The sequence below is a fragment of the Hipposideros armiger genome, unplaced genomic scaffold (genome assembly GCF_001890085.2).
Source record: "Hipposideros armiger isolate ML-2016 unplaced genomic scaffold, ASM189008v1 scaffold_35, whole genome shotgun sequence".
Classification (NCBI taxonomy): Eukaryota; Metazoa; Chordata; class Mammalia; order Chiroptera; family Hipposideridae; genus Hipposideros; species Hipposideros armiger.
The window spans coordinates 269792-291961 of NW_017731385.1; the positions used below are offsets into that span (position 1 = coordinate 269792).

At 39.9% G+C, this 22170-nt stretch overlaps 1 protein-coding gene across 3 annotated transcripts in view; it reads left to right on the forward strand.

Moving 5' to 3' along the window:
- LOC109380374 (chromodomain-helicase-DNA-binding protein 2) overlaps positions 1–22170 on the forward strand; it is a 60794-nt gene that overhangs the window by 27299 nt on the left and 11325 nt on the right. For 2 of the 3 annotated variants that reach the window (XM_019637857.1, XM_019637856.1), the window contains 11 exons: positions 1585–1816; positions 5335–5421; positions 7285–7346; positions 12109–12216; positions 13600–13740; positions 15026–15159; positions 16032–16257; positions 17011–17111; positions 18061–18105; positions 18276–18454; positions 20170–20298. In XM_019637857.1, coding sequence (XP_019493402.1) covers positions 1585–1816; positions 5335–5421; positions 7285–7346; positions 12109–12216; positions 13600–13740; positions 15026–15159; positions 16032–16257; positions 17011–17111; positions 18061–18105; positions 18276–18454; positions 20170–20298 — 1444 coding nt within the window. Of the gene's footprint in view, positions 1–1584; positions 1817–5334; positions 5422–7284; positions 7347–12108; positions 12217–13599; positions 13741–15025; positions 15160–16031; positions 16258–17010; positions 17112–18060; positions 18106–18275; positions 18455–20169; positions 20299–22170 lie in introns of those variants that run through there. The other variant, XM_019637855.1, reaches the window with a different exon arrangement.

Here is a 22170-nt window from a genome sequence, read left to right on the forward strand (position 1 = left end):
GAACAAAAGGATAGCAACTTGTCTGTTCCCCTTCCCCCGATTCCCCAATAAAAATCTTAAAAAAAAAAAAAAAAAGAATATGTGCTTTAGAGCCGGGTGTGGGGTTGGAAACCCTGCCCTACCTCCACCCCATACACCTCGTTTTGTCATTGACCAGGTTACTTGAAATAGCTCAGGATCTTTCATCCTTCATAAGGGGATAATAATGTCTAGTAGGGTTGTTCTAGGGAAAAAGCAAACTACATATAAAGCACTTAGTGTAATGCCTGGTACCTATTAGATGATCAGGCAATTAACGGTTTTTCACTTCTCCCCAAGGTAGGAACTCCCATCCCCCATTTATTCTCATTGCTTCCTCATCTTAACATAATGGCCCCCTGTACTGTGGTATGCTTACTGTGGATCATGCAAGATTTGGGGGCCAATCCTAGTTCGCCTTCCATCTTGACCCTTTGGGGTTTCATGCAATGTGTCTTCATCTCCAGGTTGCTAAACTCAAGGACTTTTGTGTTAAATTATTGTTACTCTGGGTTCTGCCTCCCCCCTTCTCTGCTCTCTCCTAAGTGAAAAGATAGCTTTTAAGCAGCAGAGTTGAGTGAGCTGCCCCCCTCTTTCTCTGTATAGTCATCACCTTTAGGTCCATTCTCTTTAAAGTGCCTTTCCTCCTACCAGCAATACCCTTGAATTGCTTTCTCACTGTTTGAGAACGGGGAGGGTGTATTGCCTTCCAGGTTCCGGAGGTGAATAGTCTTTCCACAGCCTCCTGTTTCTATTTTGTGGCTTCGTCTGTCACCTGCCTTGGGGTGCTCCCCTGAGGGGTGTTGGGAGTGAGGAAGGGGCAGGGATGTGTGGTAGGCCGTACAGTCTGTATTGGATTAGGCCTTCACCTTAGAGTCAGCATGTTCTTTTTGTTTATTTTGTTCTGTTAGGTCTCCCAGGTCTGAGACTCTGCAGGAGAGTACAAGGCAGGACCTCTGGTTTGGAGTTAATGTATGTTTGTATATAGCTGCCCAGATGAGTTAGGTTTGCACCTATTGTTGAGAAAACACTGAATAATTGCAACCAGATTGCATTCTTTCTTTTTGGGTAACCCAGCTTGGTTTTGTTTTGTTCTGTGTTGGTTGGTTTTTTTGTTTTTTTTTGGTTATGAATTTGTCTTAACGGGATTATACTGAATAGATAAGACTTAGTGGATTCAGACAGATGGGACTGATTTCATACCCTACCTGTGTCATCTGGGAGAGTTACTTAACTACTGAGCTTGAGTTTGTTTTTGTTTTTGTTTTTTTTTCATCTGAATGGTGAAAATAATATCTCCCTTGTGAATTTTTGTAGAAACGCTAATTTACATAAATTAGCTGGTCTGTGGCATATAAGCACTCAGGGAATGGTAGTTAATAGGGATATTGAGAATGATACTAACATTATTTGCAATATAAGAATATAAAAGTTAATTTGGAAATTTTGATCTTGTATTACCAAAATTACTATTCACTGTCATTTTACTGCTAGGATTTTTTTTTTTTTTAAACAGATGTATGTGGCAGTTCTGAAATCTTTGTAAATTTCTTTCTTTTTTTTAAGTCGTTCAGCATCTGAGGAAGCTTCTGGTTCTGACTCAGGCAGCCAGTCGGAGAGCGAGCAAGGCAGCGATCCGGGAAGTGGCCATGGCAGCGAGTCCAATAGCAGCTCCGAATCTTCAGACAGTCAGTCAGAATCCGAGAGCGAATCGGCAGGTTCCAAATCCCAGCCAGTCCTGCCAGAAGCCAAAGAGAAGCCAGCCTCTAAGAAGGAACGGATAGCAGATGTGAAGAAGGTATCTGCTTTGCCGAACAGTACAAGTGGGTTGCTAGCTGGGACCAGGGAGCCGACCTTCATTTCCCCAAGCTCATTAGCATATCTTGATAAGGGAAATTAACAGCCACTTTTTCTAATAACATACTGTCTCTGGGTGTCAGTCGGGACTGCTTTCTGCTCTACTAGTTGATATATTAGACACAGGCTCTGAGGAAACTAATTACAAATTCTAGGGCAAGAATGCAGATTTCTATATAAAGCTTAATGAGGGGTAATCACAACCCAAGAATAAGGGCAGTTTTTGTTATATTTGAAGAGAAATACTTGTCACAGAAAAAAAGTTAATCTGTACCCAGGCAGTGTAGGTATTTTTTGCTGCACAGAAGAGCCTTCCAGCAAAGAGTGCAGAAAGGCAAAAAATGAAGTTGCCTAGCATTTTCTCACTGGTGCCCAAACTTGGGAATGCATTCCTTTTGGGGAAAAATTACTGCATTTTAGTCATAAGAATGCAGCTGATCTCTTAAAATGCCATTTTGAGAGAATAATGTTTGAATCACTGAAAATACAAAAGAATACTGCTTTTAGAAATTTAAAAGTATCCAATGAAATGAAAAGCTTTATGCTACATCAGTTTTTATTCTTCTAAGATACAAGTCTACATCTGCATATTCAGCTTTTGTTAGTAATACAAATGATTTTAAGTGACCTGCAAATTGTACAGAACAGTTAAAAACAAAAATTAAAACTGCTTTTAACTCTTGAGGCAGAATTGGGATTAACTATGTTAATTTAAGTCCTGTTCCTAGCATAACCGTTTCTTAACCATTGCTTAACGGTAAGTGACCCTTAGGTTGCTGAATGCTAACAGTAGTGTCAGGGGTAGGAAAATGAAAGTTGTTCTTGCTAATGAATTCATCACCGGAGGAGTGACCTTCAGCCACTTGAGTGCGGTGCCCTGTAGCCTGATCACTGTATCGGGGGTACCTTTCACAAGACACAATTTAAGTGGTGACTTATTTCATTCCAAAAGACCCCGCCATGTAGAAGTAACAACTGAGAGAGCTTGCTCAGAGTGTCATTCAACTCAAATTGACCACCCAGACTCGAAGCAGAAGTCCTTGCTTGGCGATCTCAGAGCCTGAGGCCTGAGCCTGGTTTCATATATACATCTAGACCAGGTGCTCTTCTCAGAAGCCCACAACCCGTGTTTGAATGAAGTATAATAGACATATATAAGTTTGGCTATATCTTTCTTCTGTACAGTGGAGAGCTCTTGTAGGTTAAAGGAAACCCTAAAAACCATGACTTGCGTAGTATGTTAAAAACTTGATGGAAATGGTGTTGACTATCTAGGATTCACCACTGTTAACTGTGAGACCTCGTATATTCGACTTCATTTAAAAAGATAAAGAATTATATGAAGTCTGAATTTCAGGTTAGAAATAACAGCTGCAGGCAGAAATAGTATAATACACTTTTAAAGTTAAGGTGATCAGTTCTGAAATGTTTATAAAGTTAGCACATGAACATACCAGCCAGTTAGAAAGATTAGATTGTGGCTTTAATGATGATAACTCTAAAAGGAGGGCTTTTAAAGAAGGTTCTTTGTTTTCTGTATACACGTCTCTTTCATATGGTAGCTTTTTCATTGAAGAGTTGAATCAGATATCATTAGCCCTCACAAGGACATCTAGGAACACAAGATGATTTCAGGATATATGCATTACGGTATATAATGTAATGAAGTCCCAACAGTTGAGCCTGAATGCCTCTCTAATATTTTTTTTTAAGCTGAGCCATCCTTCCACCTATTGGCAGCTCAGCGGCAGCTCGGCCTGGGCCGGGACTCAAACCATTGTTGCTCAGAGCTCACACTCTTGAGTGAGCTCTTAACCAACTGAGCCACTCGGCCAGCCCTGCCTCTAATATTTTGAAATGATAAAACAAATTGATGTAGTGACACATAATTTAGCCACCCCAGTTAATAAAAGCTCCATAAATACCCATGTTGAGAATTAATTTCATAGCTCTAGTAGTAGAAATTGAAGAAGGGGCGGGGAGGGGGTTGGCAGACAGGGCCAGAGGAAATCTCTTTGTCTCTTTCCTTTCTCGGCCAGATTTGTTCAGTGTTCTCTGCGTTTGCTGCCTTTTCGGCCTAGATTTCCTACCACGTGGCTATTCCAGGCTCCTGGTTGGAACTTTTGTCTTCTGACTCTGAGATTATTCTAAGTCCATTTCGGATTTTACACCTTCATAAACTGAAGACATTGGGTTACATGATTACATTGGATTCTAGTTCTGAAACACCTATTTCCTGGAACATTTCACTTGTTTTCTTTGGAGGCCTTGGTTTTCTATAGCTTACCTGTTTCTAAAGGCACTGTTGACAATGTCTTCTTCCCTTGGCTTAGTGACATTGTTTATTTCTGGGTCATCTTTCACCAGTTTTGTCTTTTTTGGGGTCCACTTTCCACATTTCCTGAGTCTCAGCCAGTGGCTCCCCCTCTTTCCAAATATTTTCCTGACATTAAGTGTCACCTGTGTGCTGACGACAAACCCACCTTTCTAATCTTGATTGTCAAATATCTCTTCTACATGTTTAATTCCTGTTAAACATTTTCACTTCAGTGTTCTACAAGGCGTTCACATTCATTTTGTCTACATGTGATTGATTTTTATTAGAAGCACACACAATATACTTAACAGCAGTATCTGTGGGAAGAGAGTGAGATTGGGGGTTAGATTCTAATCATTAGTGGTTGAGGAAGGAGGGGGCCTTTTTTTTACACTTTTTCTTCGGCTTTATTGGTTTGAGTCTTTTTAAGATATTGTTAATATATTGTGAAAATAATTTTCTCTTTAATCCCTCTAAACTTGATGTTTTTGGATCACTGATGAGGACTGTTACTAAAAATAGTTCTTAAAAGCAGAGGGCTAATTTCTGGTGTAAAATAAAATCAGATGTGCTAGAGAAAGAATGGCAGTGGTTCTCATTCTGAAAGCTTGTTGCTAAATGTTAGAAATACCTAATATGCACTACCTGGCATGTTACATGTCCTGAGGAATTAATTTAAAAAATATACAAATACTCCGATTCTTACTTAATTAGACTTGGTGATGCCCTGCTTATGTTTTGAGTCTTTCAGATGGATCAGTATGCAGTCAGCGCTAAAACTGGAAAGCATTAGGGACTTAAAATTCATCAGTAAATACTTTGTCTTTAGTGGGTGCAGTTCTCTTGCCTTGCCATATTATTCAAGTGTGTTTACATTATAATGATGGGTAAGCAGTGTGCCATATAGTTTACTAGTCATCAGTAATGAATAGGGATTGTTAAACGCTGTGTTCTAGGATAATATATATGCCTTATTCTTTTTAAAGATGGTACTTTATTATGGCCTCATAAATTGAACAAAACAACCCTTTTGATATTTAGTTACTTGAATTCTTTTAAATTAAAATACACGTTCCAGTAATGACAATAAGTAAATGGGGGTCAAGAAAAAAAGATTCACGCTTGGTCTGTTAATTTTACAGATGTGGGAAGAATATCCTGATGTTTATGGGGTTAGGCGGTCAAACCGAAGCAGACAAGAACCATCACGATTTAATATTAAGGAGGAGGTAAGAAAAAAAGAATGTTTTAAGGGGATACCTTTAAACTCCTTATCTTACCTCATCCTTTCTGACTGTAGGCGATATTACCATTAATTAAGAAGACTGAACTTCAGGCATGGGCGTTAAGTGACTCTGGTGTGAGCTTTTGCTACCCAGTATTGTGTGAAAAACCACACGTGGCTTTAATAAAAAAGAAACTACCAGAAAGATCATGTCAAAGTGAATGTTCTAGTAGAGTATGTGAGAGTATTACAGAACTGGCTTCTATATTTTGTTGTCAATTTTTTTGTTTGTTTGTTTTGTTTAGTTTCAGGTGTACAAAACAATGTAATAGTTAGACATTTACACCCTGTTGTCCCTTTTTTTTATTTTTTCGTTTTTTTCATAGTGAAATTGATTGTAGCAAGAGGTTAGTTTTTTAAATACCTAATTTCTAAATCTCTCCTAGATTGTGTCAAATGAGTTACTTGCCTGGTAAACAAATACAACAAGGGAAGTAGTTTCAGATTTATTTATGAGAAAGGAGGGAGAGTTTGCTTGACATAGTAATGTATTTTATCTAATTTCTTTAAATTTGGTTTCTGAGCTCATTTTCAGTGTGCAGTATAAAATGTTGCACACGTTTACTGTCTTAATTGTGAGAGATTGAATAGAATGGTGATTTTAAAATTAGTGTATGTACTAGGTTCTTTGGTTTCTATGGAATCAGACTTTTCTCACCTTTCTCAGTCTGTGTGATATTTTTGTGGATTCTTACTTCTATATTAGGTTTATATATATGTTCTAAAGAGATGCTCTTTGTCTCTCAGTGAAATGTCCCCCTTCTGCATCTTAGGAGGACTTCGGTATTCTTAACTATAACATCCTTCTTCTGATGAAAGCTAAATGTTAATAGCCCAAGGTTGGTTAGATGAGGGTGGGTTTTAGTAAATGTCCTTTATATATCTAATTGACTGTAACATCTGCTTTGCATTTGTAGTGTTTTATTTTGAGTGACCTCTGAGCTGGTTTGCCTTAGCTGTCTTTTTACATAGCGTCTAGACAAACTTACTACTGAGCCATGTTATAACCAGTCACACAGTTTTGTAAATCCTTTTCTCTTTGGTATATTTCAATACATCAACACATTCTCTGTAAGGCACAAGACTAACAACGATCAGAGGAGTTTGCCACTTTATTTATTAATTTCGGGGAGACAGAGCTGTTCAGGTGTCTTTCCTGAAGCTGTTAGTGAGCACTTTCGGCTTATGATTGAACACGCTCTTTAAGCAGTGTAAAATAAAACATTGTCGGAAAAGTCATGACGCGTTTTTGCAACGAAAAACAAAAAAAAAAACTTAATGACTTTTTCGACAACCCAATAGATCAGTAGTCACCGCCTTTAACGGCACATTAAATGTTGTGGCATTTTTATATGATATTCTAGATCTGCGGTATCTAGTATGGTCAGCACCAGACCTGTGGCTTTTAAAATTAAAGTTGAGTAAGCTGAAAAATCCCATTCCTTAGTCACAGTAGCCCCATGTCAGGGGCTCAGTAGTCACATGCGGCTGCTGGCTACAATATCGGACATTGCAGATACAGACCATTTCCATAACCCCAGAAAATTTCATTGGACTTGCTCTCCTAGAAGTTGAGCTGAGAGAAATGCTTCCTGGCACTAGAGAGAACTCGGTGATGACAGACAGAAGTTAATTTCCAAAGCAGAAGAAGAGTGAGCACCTCCAAACGAGTGCTTAAGTTCCTTTCTGTCTAAAAGCTCGCATTGAATACTGTTATATGGAGTGGATGGTTGAACCAGGGGGTGGTGGTGTCCCTAAGAACTGTGAATTAAAGTCTGTGATCATTTCTCCCCCTCACACACTGAAGGCAAGTAGCGGGTCTGAGAGTGGGAGCCCAAAGAGAAGAGGCCAGAGGCAGCTGAAAAAACAGTAAGTCTTCCATGGGGGACATTCCTTTACCTCATACGTAGTGGGGCGCATGTTAGCATCTCTGGGACTGCGTTCCTGTGTCTTGAGTCTACCCCAGGTCCCAGAGTCTTCTTCTGTCTCTTGTTATCTTGGGTCACCGTCCAGCTTGATCTGCTGTAGCAGCAGCACACGAAGCCCAAGATTCTCGCTTTTCCACGTGTAAGTATTCTGCACATGCTTGGGCTCCTTGCTGGGGGCTGTCCCCAGCTTATGCCATCTGCTTACCCCAGGGAGCTCAATAATTTTCCCCCAAAAAATGTGCACAGATACCAAATATGTAGGTATTTGGTGTTCCGTTCTAGTTAGGCAAGGAACATATGTAGATTTGCCGTTCTTCATTTCCATTTTTTTTTGTGTTGGCATGGCAACATTAGATTGGTTGGGCACCCATGTTAATATGAAATTTCACATTGTCATTTCCATTAATTTTAATATTGCAGTCAACATTGTAATTTGTGGGGTTAATGTGAAATTCCTTTATAACAGATTCTATATTATTTTAAAATCGATTTGAAAAATTCTTATGGTAAAAAAATACTTGATTTTTTTTTTTGAGACTACTTAAATGTTTTTTGGAAGCGGTGTGATTCCTTTGACAATCTGGATGCTACAGCCCGTCTCCTCAGAAATATGTAGATATCCCAAACTCTGCACACACATTCAGAGGCTTCTCATGGTAAACAGTTGTCCATGGCCCCTAGTAAAGAGTCCTTGTTCCGTATTCTCCGTTCTAAAATATTGGTTATCTTACATAAGTATTTGGCCTAAGGCAAAGTGATCTGAGTTTTCAAAATCCATTTCCTCATCTTCAGAATAGAGTAATGCGTATTCTATTGACCTAGCAGAGTTATTAGAAAATATACTATGTCCAGTGTTTAATATTACTCTCCTCAGAGCACTTATCATTTGCATTTGTATTCTAATTGTTTAGTTGGAGTTGGAGAAATAGTAACTCCAGGCAAGTCTGCACGTTTTGGTATCTTAGAAGGTTATTCTACCCCAATCCCATGGCCTGCTTGGAGATTGTGCTGCTCTCAGTTTACCAATCCAGATGGCCTTTGGGAAGCCCACGAATGTGCTGTTTACTCCATCTGGCTACATTCCGCTGGTCTCTTGACTGGGATCCAGATGGTGCTGTGCTTGAAAACCATGACTTCCCATTTTAATGGCCTTATCCTGGTGTGCAGGAGGAGCCCACATATTGTCAGCCATGTGCAACTCATCAGCCTTCCTCTTTTGGCAGGCTTCCCTACTTAATGTTCCCTCTCCTGTCAATCCTAAGAGCTCCCCAGAATTGGCAACTCTCGGAGGTCTTCACAGACCTTTCTTTTCCCAGAGGAGAACCTTTTAGTTCCTTGCAGAGGGGCATGTGTGTCTTCTGGAACGCAGCTTCCCTGCCCCTGGGGCTCTTCCTTACCACAGCTGAGGTGGTTCCCTGCACCCTTGTTTGTTTGGGCACCGGGCAAGCCTCACTTCCTGCTGTCCTCTGGGCAGCTGATGAGTCCTGGGCTTGTGGCGAGCTCTTCTTCTGAGTCAGTAAGGTCACTCGGAGGAGGTCCTGCAGCTGCTAAGACTCAGGTTGTAAGGCACGCTGCTAAAGGGGCCTTCTGTGATCTGAGCAAGTGTGACCCACCTCGTGTGTGTGCACACGATTTTCAGAATTCAGACTCACTCAAAGGGAGGGGAAATTTGGAAATATTAGCACAAGGAAATGCTTTTCTGAAACCCTGCAGACTACCACAGATGTTAAAGGTTTTTAAGAGGAGCTATTTTTTTTAAACTTTTTTTTTTTTTGAATTAATTTCAAACTTCAGAAAAGTTGTGAGAATACAAGCACAAAGAATGCTTGTGTACTTTACCCAGCTTTACCACGAGTTACCATTTTTGCCCCATTTGCTTTATTGTTGTGGGTGTTCTCTTTATATATGCACATGTAACATTTTTTCTGAACCATTTCAGACAACATTCATACATCATGTCCTTTTACCCTTAAATACTTACGTGTGTGTTTCCTAAGAATTAAAGGATATGTATTCTGTTTCATAAGCACAGTACAATTTTGACATAAATAGATTTAGCATTGCTGAAACACTTGTAATTCATATTCCCATTTTTGTCAATCGACCCAGTAATATATAACATAAAAGACCCACTCTTTTATAACATTTTGCCACCTCCACTGTAAGATCCAGTCTAGGTTTCGATATTGTGTTAATGGTCACGTTTCTTTAACCTAGATAGAGCCTTTCACACGCTTGCTTTGTTGTTATGACGTTGACATTTTCGAAGAATACAATCATACAAGGGACTAACTCCCCTGAATATTAGTGTGAAGTAGCATTTTAAAAATGTAGAAGTTAGCATAATGCTCCTGCACAGTACATATGCAGGGTTGGGAAGTCATCTTTTTTGTAACCCATGCTCTTTTCACCTCACCTCTCATACAGACTTAATATTACTAACTTACTTTTAAAATCCCGTTGTTGAAAATTCAAACACAATTTAAAAGAATCCAGCCATTTTCAAATACACATACATAGAAAATCATTCAATGCCTTCTAAGCCTCCGATTGTTCAGATCCTCGCAGAATGTGTAAGCCTGGTTGTAATTTTTCCTGGTTCTTTGGTTTTCATGGGGTGATGGTTGAGAGTAGCAGGGCTGTGGGTTTGACATGTAGCCCAACAACTTGTTCTCACGAGGCTTTAGTTTCCTTTTTTAGGAGGCCTTTGGACCAGTTGATTTGCTAAGTTGATTTTACATTCTCATATTGGAAGAATCTGAGTCCTCCTGGTTGTCCCTAAGTCTATAATTTAACTGGAAATCTCTAGCCTCAACATTCGTTTTCTCAGTGTTCACTGCCATTTTCGTCTCCTAAAATAATAGAACTGGACCGTCTAGCTGCCCTGATTTAGTTTCTCAATTTCTGGTGGTTATGTAAATTACAGGCAATACTTAGGATGTTTCTCATCTGATCCACTCTCCCTTAGGTCTTAACCGTTCGTGTTCTTTTAAGCTTGTTCCTGTGAAACCACTTGTCCCCGGCTTGACTGTGTGAGCCTCTTCTGAAGGGTCACCTGTTCTGGACTTGGTCCAGGGGACACTGCAGCCTCATGTGCCAGTCTCCCAATTGCTGGAGACATCTTCCTTTCTTCCTTGTCATCACTTGATATTCCTTGGTTTCTTTAGCAGACTTGTATGGTATCAGGCTCTAGGGAAGGAGAATAAGACAGATGCCCAGGGTGTAGTTAGATTATAAGGAGATCTTTGTTTTAAAGAGAGACTGAAGGATACTAGGCAATGCTAATAGGCCTTAGTGTCTTACCCGTCTGCTTCCAAAAGTGCTCTACCTGTCTGACTGATAAACTGATATGACTCGTTCTTTAATTATTCCTTTGGTTAACAAAGGAGTATCTATTTGCCTGCCTTTGAGCTAAGCGCTGGTATAGAGATGAACAAAAATGGCCCTGCCCACAAGAAGTCAGCTACTATTAGAGAAATGGATACGAAACAGTGCCGGTAATGCACATGAAAGTGCTCCACTGCTGTTTCATGGAGGGCTTGATTTTTTTTGTTTTGTTTGTTACTTCCTAACGTCTACACTGACTCAGGTGTAGGGTGGCTCCTGCACCTTTTAGTAAGGTTCTAAGGAATTCGTACATTGGCCACCTTCTTTCAGCAAGCTTCCACTATTAATTGCTTTGACCTCTTCTTCCATGAAGAATATTGGTTTGACTGTGCAATTCTGCAACAGTTGTCTTTAACTTGACCTCATTTCCTGTACACGACCAAGAGGCTCAGTGTAAATGTTTTGTTTACAAAGAAACCCCAGGTACTTGCATGGTTTTTTTTTTTTGGTTCTCTCCCCACTCCCCCCATGCTCAATGCTCAGTAGCTATTTTATGTTTCTCCCTTCTTACATACAGGTGAGAAATGACCTAAGTCCCTGTGATATTTTGTTTGGTTTTCAAGTAAACTTCAGAAACTGTTTGGGGTAGTAGGCTACCTATAGGGTATGGCTCTTTCATACCTTCTAAGATCTCAAGGATCAAAGGAACACCTACCATATCTAATAATGATTAAAAACAACATCTTTAGCTGAACAGATAATTTAGTACGTAGTAGGTTTATCATTGAAAAATAATTTTAGGGACTGTTTCCTCAAATGTATTCTAAAGATGTTAAAAGATCTAGTATAGTAGTTCTCAAAAAAGCCTCTAAGCACTATCAGCATCATCTGTAAATTTGTTAAGTTAAATTTTTAGGTCTCACATCACTTAAGTGAATAAGAAACTGTGGCTATGACCCCAAAATCTGTTTTAATAAGCCCGTTAGGTGGTTCTGATCCACGCTAAAATTTGAGAACCGCTGATTGAATATTATATTATGGCTTCAGTCTGGTCAATGATAGTAAAATCATAGAATATGGGATTTCATGGCATTTTTTTTCCAGAACAGGTAGTTTAAAAAACACATTGTTAGTTTCCATTTTCATTTATTTTCGTTACAAGACATGAAATAGGAATAGGTGTTACATAGTCCAGGTTGGAACACAACCAAAATTTCCATGGAGCTGACATAAATCTCTTGTAGCATAATATCTAAACTATACATGTTTTGCCTTCGGACAATTTGATCAAAATCGGTGCTGTCAGATTCTTCAAGCTAAACAGTTGGGAAGAATTCTGTTAGAAAAAAATTATTCTGTTTTGCTTTCGATCACAGAGAAAAATGGAAACGGGAGCCCTCGGAAGATGAACAGGAGCAAGGCACTAGTGCAGAGAGTGAACCGGAGCAAAAGAAAGTGAAAGCCAGAAGACCTGTCCCCAGAAGGTGCAGTGTTTGCTTCAGCATTTGCGTCGGGTCCAGCTTAACTTGTGTTCAGTTGGGAAGATGCAGTGCTCGAACGAGAGCCTTCACTGGGATACAGTGGTTTGTGATTCTGGGTTTTGAGTGTCCGGTTCACTTCTTGCCAGCTTACAGCTAGCTAGCGATCGGATGGCTGGGCTGCTTACGTTGAATGTGAGTGTTTGCGTGGCTTGTAGCTCAGAGTGCCACTTACTGTTTCTTACTCCATGGCCCGTTAGTTATGAGGGAAGAATGGATCTTTTGCTCTTAAAAAAAACAGCTTCCTGTGTATTTGACTTGTGTACAAGTTCTTTTTTGGGGGGAACTACGTTGAAAACCCTGATGTCTGGTCAAAAGCCTCCTTCACTGTTTATTACCTTGTTCAGCTCATCTGTATAATGGTAAGCAGATCATCTGTTTGTGCAGAGAAGGAAGCAGGCCGAGGTGGCAGGAACCTTTGGTCATTTTTGATCAGAGAGTTGGCAGCACAAGGAACTGTTGATGGGGCAGGAAGGCCTAAGGTAGTGGCCCCAGGAGAATTGACCTCCTTGCAGTATTGCTAATGTGGGGTTGGCACGCTGGAGCCTATGGGCCAAATCCCACTCACCACCCCATTTGGTATGGCCTGCCAGCTAACTGTAGCTTTTATAGGTGAACATTTATAGTTTGATGGCAGGGAACACTGAGTTTGAATTCCAATTAAGTGGAAAAAAAAAAAAAAGCCACTATTCTTCTCATTCGTAGATAGGTATTATAAAAAAATACCCTGATTATTGTTTTATTTTGAATTTTGTTAGTAAAAAAGGAAAACTTATTTTTTTTTCTTTATAAGCCAAACATTTTTACCCTCTGGCCATTTACATCAAACACTTGTCACCCCCTGGCCTGGGACATTCTAACTGACCCTCATCCCATCCTTCAGAAGGGAAATTCATCATCTGAGTTTAAGCTGTCAGGACTGGAATGCCACTCCAGTTCTGTCTTCTAGATTTTACCTGTAATTCATTGAATCCTTGATCATCTATCCAAATTGCCCACCCAAGAGATGCCAGCAGCAGCGTGCTGATGCATATTTTTATGTCAGGTGACTTTGAACAGTTGAGAACCATTGCCCCAGAACCCACTATGCCTCCTATAAATGATTGAGGATTATCAGCATTAGAATCACTTTTGTGTTGAAAAGGCAGATTTCCAGCGAATTAAGAAGCTTAGAGAATGGGACCCAGGAATATACATTTCTAACAGCCCCCCCCTGGTTTATCCTACGTGTGTATGTATCCCTGCTCTGGGAAATATAATTATATAGATTTGAAGTAAACACCGAATGATAGAGTAAAAACTGCCATTTTTTTTGTCTTCTCATTTTAGAACAGTGCCCAAACCTCGGGTTAAAAAGCCTCCTAAAGCTCAGCGTGGAAAGAAAAAAAAGCAAGAGTCTTCTGATGATGATGATGATGACGACGAAGCTCCCAAAAGGCAGACTCGTCGCAGAGCAGCCAAAAACGTTAGGTAGGTTATGCCCCAGAAGTGTTTTGTTAGTGTGAGGGTGATAGTGTAGTTGGTTAGAACTTGGTTCCAAGTCCAGGGTTATGCATCTGATAGGCAAAAATGACGACCTATATATCCTGGAGAGGCATTTAGAAATCTGATCCATGTTCTGGCAAAAAGAATGATATTGGCCAACGGGAATATGGAAAGAGTAGCAATAGCTCATTTCAAGCCTTCATTCCTATTAAGAGCTGCTTCAAGTTCATGTTCTGTCTAGGTGGCTTAGCGATATTTTCTTCATTAACATCCTCTTTAAGGAAAGATGTTTGGGTTGTGTTCTTGCTTCTTAATTGCTCTTTGAAGCAGACAAATTCTTAGGAAGTTCAGGCAAAAGAATTCTTAGGAAATTTGTATAGATATTTGGGTATAATTTATCAAGCTTAGTGATAACATAAGGAGTACTAATAGAAAATGAAATAAAGGAGTAGGTACATACAAACATTAATATTTTACTTTATACGAATCAAAGGGCATTTAATTTTCTCTTAGGGGATGTGCAGGTGTCTTTTGGTCTACTTAGAGATGGTGAAACAACTCTGGAGATAGTAATAATGGTCCCAGTAATAATGGCCCCGGTATATCCAGTTAATAATTCCAAAGCTGGGACTAGGCTTTGAAAAGTTAATGCAGAGCTTAGCACTTCTTCCTCCTACAACTACGCTGCACCCAGGAGTGTGTTCTTCCTTTGTTGTGACTCTCAAACCATTTGTTGTCACTATATGGTGGAAGGTTACATTTGAATATTTTATTACCAGGAAGAATGTATGTTGAAGTTCTCAACAGTTTGAAAATACTTAAATTTCATATTCTTGTTATTAGGAGACAAAATACGGGTTGAAACACTTAAATCTTAGAAATGTTGCTTTTGTTATGCCTTACAGTCACAACTTTTTTCATTTGCTATGCATTTTCTTTTTATGTAGGTGTTTCCTCATTTACACAGTAACGATCTCACTAAAAAATGGAAACATAGGCATGTCCTTGTAGATTTCTGTATCTTGCTTACACAAATCATTATAAATATAGCTTGAAATATGAGTTAGCCTTCCTATAGTTTTCTGTGAACATGTATTAATACACTGAGTAGCAAAAAATGAACCTGGAGCCCACTTTGTATGTGGCTGATTCGTAAAACAGCATTTTGGAGCCAAAAGTGTATGGTTCCTTATTATAACGATGTTGTGTATTGCAGTGTTAAATTCTGAAAAGACAGTTTCCTGTTTATTTAGCACTGTTTCTCCTGCAGTTACAAAGAAGATGATGATTTTGAGACCGACTCAGACGACCTCATCGAAATGACTGGGGAAGGGGTTGATGAACAGCAGGATAATAGTGAAACTATTGAGAAGGTCTTAGATTCCAGGCTCGGGAAGAAAGGAGGTACGTGTCTTTGGGAAGCAAGTTACTTTTTATGTCTGCACAGGAAGGCACACATTTTACGTATTTCAACTCTGAAATGATGAATTTCAGTCTGTGCCCATATTTGTTGTGAAATGGGGAAGTTTTTCTGAACCAGGCTTCATGTTTCAGAGCTGAGAATATAGGGATGTGATTAATGTCTTTGAGATTTTAAAATGAAGCTAGTAACGATGTGTTCATATGTGCAAAAGCAGTGATATGGCAGAGGTTCTTGATCGTTAACATTAAGCAAATAATACCTTTACTTAGCTGTTCCTGATTCTCCTTGTGCGAAGTATGAAACTGGTTAAATTCGTATTTGGACAACATTGATTTTTTTAAAATTGAAATTGAGATATCTCATAACTCAGTTTCTTTAAAGTAATCTTTCTATGTAGGAGCTATCAAAATAATACCTAATTCCTTTTTGTTTTCACCTGGCCTCACTTGAGGTTTAAGAGAGTTAACAGAGAACTTTGGGTGGATAAGTCGTTGGTGGGGAGATTTGTGTCTTCTTACCTTATTCCTAATACGCTTGTAGGGACGGTTTTGTTTTCTGTGTTAGGGATCAAAAGGACATCGCGGTTCTATTGTTTTGTGTGTTTGGACACTGGATTTCTCCAGCAAATTTTGGAACACGTTTTAAAGTGTAAAAATAGGGTTTGCATTTTGAAAATATTTGAAATTATTTAGCCTGTATTGTTTGTGAATTTCTGGCTTCTTTTTCAAGTCAAAGGGTTTTGATGCTTTATCCAAAAAAGAGACTCTTTAGATAATTGCACACTTGAGAAACTTTTCAATATCTGGTTTTATGTACTTTGTAAATTTCATTAAAAACTGAATCACTTTTGCAGCCACTGGCGCTTCTACTACCGTATACGCGATTGAAGCGAATGGAGACCCCATTAGTGACTTTGACCCTGAGAGGGATGAAGGGGAAGTCCAGTACCTCATCAAGTGGAAGAGTTGGTCTTACATCCATAGCACGTGGGAGAGTGAAGAATCCTTGCAGCAACAAAAAGTGAAGGGCCTAAAAAAACTCGAGAACTTCAAGAAGAAAGAGGATGAAATCAAACAATGGTACATTTTCCATTGTGGATTAAAAAAACCCCAACATTTGTAGCCTGAGGGAAGGGACAGTTCAACCCTGCATATGTACCTGTCAGTCAGTGTAATGTGATCAGCTTGTTTTGTGTGAGGAATAGGGACAGATGGGTTCTATAATAATTCCTATTTTATGACTGTGCAAAATATGCTACTTCACTAAATCACATATTTTTCCTTTGAGTCAAAAATAAAAATGTGTATCCCCAGAGTAGGGGTAGGTTGTAAAGCACAGAAATGTAAAATTCCCAGAAGTATAGTAATACCTAACTTCAAGTTGCTGTTGTCTTTTTATAGAGCTTTGATGCTAAGAATAGCTAGTTTTCAGAAAAAGCCACATTAACCACTCTTAAAGCCCATAATGTATACATTAAAAAAGGCACGTTCTCTTATAAGTCTGGAAGACAGTTTTATTGTCCTGGTCTGTTTAGAAGTAGGAATTTATCATGTGCAATCACTTGAATTTATCACACAAAGTAGTTAGTTTTAGGTTTCTTTATAAATAGGCCACATCAGAGAAGAGAGCAACTGGTGTGTCCTATGAGTGAGGTTTTCCGTAATTTCTAAAAGTGTATGCTTTTTGTAAAATCTCTGGTCTAGTTACTAATAAAGGATGACTAAAAGGACAGGTAGAAGTACAGACAAGATTGTTTTCCTGCCTCTTGACTTTGCTTTGGTAGATGTGTATGGATCTCCCAGATGTATGCACTTTGTCTGTCATTTGTACAGGTTAGGGAAGGTTTCTCCCGAAGACGTGGAATATTTCAACTGCCAACAAGAGCTGGCTTCAGAGTTGAACAAACAGTATCAGATAGTAGAACGAGTGATAGGTAAGTACATGGAAACGGATTATAGCAGTGTTTGAGCTTCAGGAATAAAGGCTTTTGCTTTGGGGAGTGATGTAAATTAATGCATTCTACAGGTTCACTTTCTGAGCGTAGACAGATGCCTAGATTTATTTGGAAGGAAAAGCGAACAAAATCTGGTAAAATTTGGATATGGGGAAGTGAGCAAAAGAGGTGTTAAGGATGATGCCAAGATTTTTGACCTGAGCAAATAGGGCAGTAGAGGGACCATTTACAAATGTGGAAAGAAAAAGGGAAAGAGTTGATTTTCGGAGTGGAAGACGAGCTCAGTTTGATACACTTCGTAGTCATGTAGATGGAGAGTGTTGTGAAGCCTGTAGCACATGTGAGCCTAGAGTCTAGACTGTTAATCTGGGTTGGAGAGTTACATCTGGGAATTTATCAGTACGTAGATTTAATGAGATCATCAGAAATAGTGTACATGGTGAGAATAGGAAGTCTGAGAGCATTCCAGCTTATGGAAGTCAGAAAGAAAGCAGCAAAGGAGACTGAGAGAGGACCGTTGGTGGAGAGGAGAAGAGAGGCGGGAGAGAGAGATGAAAGGCAGGTGATTCACATGGCTCGGGAAGGAGGAGGTGCTGCTTGTCAAATACGGTGAGGACTTGAGACTTGGTCCTTGAAAGCTGGCAATAGGTGTGGTGCTGGTGCAGTGGATCCATGGAGTAGAGGGGAGGCAGGCCTGATGGGGGTGGCTTCAAGAGAGAATGAGGGGCACAGCGAGTGAAAACAACTCTGCAGGGGAGTTTTTTTGTAAGGGAAACAGAGAAATGGGGGGAATAGCTGGGCAGGGCCTTTTCTTCTTTGGAAGGTGCGAAATAGAGTATATTTGTGTAATTTTATTTGTAGGACCAGAAATGTCACTCTTGACTTGGTTACAGTGGTAACTCTTCTATCTTACCTTCCGTTTGTTTAGCTATGAAGACAAGCAAATCTACATTGGGTCAAACAGATTTTCCAGGTAAGCAAGAGACCGTGTTCATGAACATTTAGCATTTAAGAGCAGTTGGTGTTTTGCAGAGTATTTACAGTTGTGACACATGGCATTATATCAGGTATAGGTAAAACCGAATGTCAGTCCTGTCCTTTAATTGACTGTTGCTGATGTGTGCATTTTCGTGTCTGAAATAGCTCACAGTCGAAAGCCAGCACCTTCAAATGAACCTGAGTATCTATGCAAATGGATGGGACTGCCCTACTCAGAGTGCAGCTGGGAAGACGAAGCCTTGATTGGAAAGAAATTCCAGAGCTGCATCGACAGCTTCCATAGTCGGAACAACTCAAAAAGCATCCCGACCAGAGAGTGCAAGGTGTGGTGATGGCTGGCTTTGGTTTTTGGTGTTTTCTGTTGATATAAAGGGTTGGTCACACAGATATTGGGAAGAGATTATAAAAGGAAATGATAATTCCTATCTTGGAAGTGAAAGAAGATGACTTAACCTTGACGCCGAAGAAGAATAATTAAGAGGAGAGGATGAGTTATGTAATGGTGGCTTTGCCGCCTTCTTTAATCTTATAATTTACAGAATTAGATATGTCTAATCGGGGATATTATGGAGAATACTTGAAAGAATTTAAACACTTCAAAGACAAGTGACAGGAAAGTGGAGTGTCTTTGGATTCTAAGTTAGAAACTAAATATATCGGCTTTTTTATTTGCCAGAGTGGTTGTACAGATCCTTTTCTTTCATTGGAATTTATTCCATGTGTAAAGCGGCATCCGTGGGTCCTCAGTAATAAAAGTGCATGTCAGACTTGGGCTCTGTGTCTGAGAAGTTGACGTTCAAGTTCATGGCACTAAACCTCTGTCTGGAAAGCAGTTTGTAATTGAGTGTCAGTGAGTGTGATAAAGACCCTGGTCCAAGAAGTACAGAGGTAGAAGCCAGTGAGCTCCAGTAATCACGGAAGGGTTTAAAGATGAAGTTGTACTTGAGCTGCCCGGTCCTTGGAGAATGGATAGGTGCTGGACAGACAGACAGCAGGGCCCAGGCTGTTGCCCTCCCATGAAAGGCCTTCCTGGTCCAGTGGGAGGACTTACAGTCTCACGTTTGGATGAGATGGAGGTAAAGCTGGTGAGTGCATTCGGGTCAGAGTGTGTGTGTCTTGAATACCTTGAGGAATATTTTGACTTTCTCCTATGGGTATTGCTACGCCGACCCTGCTGAATGGAGCAACAGGATGGAAACGGTATTTTATTTAGAAAGCTTCATCTAAGTAAGGCCTGTGTGCAGTAGACTCCAGAGTAAGCAGTTCTTAGAGCCAGAGGCTCCAGCTGGGAAGATGTCACAGAAGCCCATGAAGGGGAGGAATAGTGTGAAGACCAGGGAAGTCACAGTGGGGACTCCTGTGCCAAGTAACTTTGGGAAGCAATCTGGAATGAGTTTCTCCCGTAAATCCACAATATCCACAAGCATGTTCACTTTGAGAAAGTCCCGAGTTGTGGAATTTCTGTAACTCTTTAATCCATTGTTTCGCAAACTGATTGGGCTACAGAATCCACATTTTGTGCAAACCATAGAGACTTGACCTTACTAGATCACTATTCTTCACACCTTTGGAGGTGAAAACTGCATTGTTTCCTGCAGAAAATCACACTCACACAGTTGAGGGTTCAAGATAGACGGGCTGCATTTCAGACTTTACAAACGTTATCATGGTGTAGTGCTGCCTATCGGGTGTACACATTTTCCCAGAAGAATTGTTTCGTACTGTTCAGAATAATATCACACCCAGGTGAAAATAGGGGACTCACTGCCATACAGTAGAGATGATGTGAAGTAAGTGCCATTTAATGATGTCACAGACTCAGGAGAAGAGCAAATTCACTGAAAAATATTTCAGGATACAGTCTGGTTTTGGGACTATGGACCACAATGAAAAGAGTTTTGGTGGGTTGGCGATTCAAATGTGAAATTTGGATTTTTATGCTTTGGGGCCGAGCACATACATCGTGGCTAGCATATTAACACAGGAACAGGAAGAAAGTTTTCTTCAGACCCGGACTTTGTTGATTTTTGTTTTTCAGGCCCTGAAACAGAGGCCACGATTTGTGGCTTTAAAGAAACAGCCAGCATATATAGGAGGGGAAAACCTGGAGCTTCGCGATTATCAGCTAGAAGGTCTCAACTGGCTTGCTCATTCCTGGTGCAAGTAGGTAGAAAACATGTTTGGAATTTTCTTTACTGTTTTTGGCTTCTTCATTGTTAGATGCAAAGAATTCTTCGTACTGTATAGAAATAAAAATAAAAATGATGTGATTGAGAGAAGTCCCTTCTGGGAGTTTTTATGTGTGTATAACACCATTGTAATCTGAAGTCTAGAATAGTCGGTCCTCTGTATCCGTGGGTTCTGTATCCATGGATTCAACCGTGGATAGAAAATATTTGGAAAGAAAACTTATGGTGTTGGCTGACATGTACTATAGTTGCCTCTGTATTAAACATGTACAGGCTTTTCTTTTTGGTCATTATTCCCTAAACAATACACCCGTAGACTTTAAATTACCTCTAGGTTCCTTTTAATACCTAATACAATGTAAATGGTTACACACAGATACTACCCATTTTATAGAAGGGGCTCGAGTCTCCTCGGATGTTGGTATCCGCAGGGGTCCTCAAACCGATCCCCTGCGGATGCTGAGGAACAACTGTACTTTGTTATTTAGTTTTCTTGGGGGAATTTGTCATAGTCAGAGAACCCTGTCAGTATGTCATTCCGCAGTGTAAATGGCAAGATAATATGCACAAATCTTTGGTGTGGAAGGAGTTATTCTTAGAAGAAAAGAAAATATCTTTCGTATTCATGTTCTTTGTAGGCCAGGAAAAACCTTCACTTAATACAGTAATGTTGCAGAGTAGAGTGATCTCCGCCCCCCACCCTGAGATTGCTCTCCCATTAAGAGGAAGGTCTAAACAGCTGAACCAGTGAAATTATCCTTACTGTTTGTAACAGAGCCACCTTTATCTTAGGGAAAAAAAGAGATGAGACATTGATAGCATGTGAGGTTTAAAGGTATTCTGACACGGTACTCATAAATTTTATTCACCAAATTCAATTGCAAATTCAAGTACTCCTTAACTGTTGTGTATTAGGGACCCATCTAGGCCTTGAGGATGTAACTGAACGAAGACAGACCGGATTTCTGCGTCCTCGTGGAGCATACCGTGTGAGAAGTACCTTTACTGCTTATCTATCTGCAGATTCGCCCACGTGCAAACTCTTCATTCTTAAGTGTTTATCGTAAAGCAGAAATTCTCATTTCAGAATTAAACAACAGCCTGAAGATAAAAGCACGGGAGCTGTTTTTGTCTAGTTCTAGGGATACATATATACAATGACGCTTCCCTAGTTGAGCCACCTACTACTCTGTCTTGTAAATCTGATGCACTATTTACCATTCCATTGTGCAAATGAGAGATCTTGAGACCTACTTTATATGACTGAGAATGTGGGTCTGCTGTAACGATTCTAAATTGCTTGAAAACTGTGTTTGTTTCAGAGAACAACGAGACCTAATCTTCCTAAACGATATTGAAACGCTCAATAGGACCTTACGAAGTTTTATAGTTGAGGGCTTTTAGGAGCATAATTGTCATGTCCCTTGTCCAAAGTCACACCATGTTTCACGTAGAGCCCTTGGCTATCATGTTTTACTTAAAACTGACCCATTCAGAATCAGCTGAAAAGGACCCACACAGCTCTTACTTAGGCCCTGGTCACAGGAATCTGATGTGAAGTTACATGCTATTTAGGTTTCGTTTCAGAAAAATAGGCAAATTAATTCAAATCTACCTTAGTGTGTGTATATATATGGACAATGGCAGTTTGTTTGGGAGAGAAAATGTTGGAGAAAATTCACCCTGTGTCCTCCCAATTGGTGAAGAAAGGTGGGTGAGATAGAGAAATTACTCAGAGGAATACGCTATATCTGAACATACCGTATTTGCCGGCGTATAAGACGATTTTTTGGCCCTGAAAAATATGCCTCCAAGTGGGGGGTCGTCTTATACGCCAGGTACATTTCAGA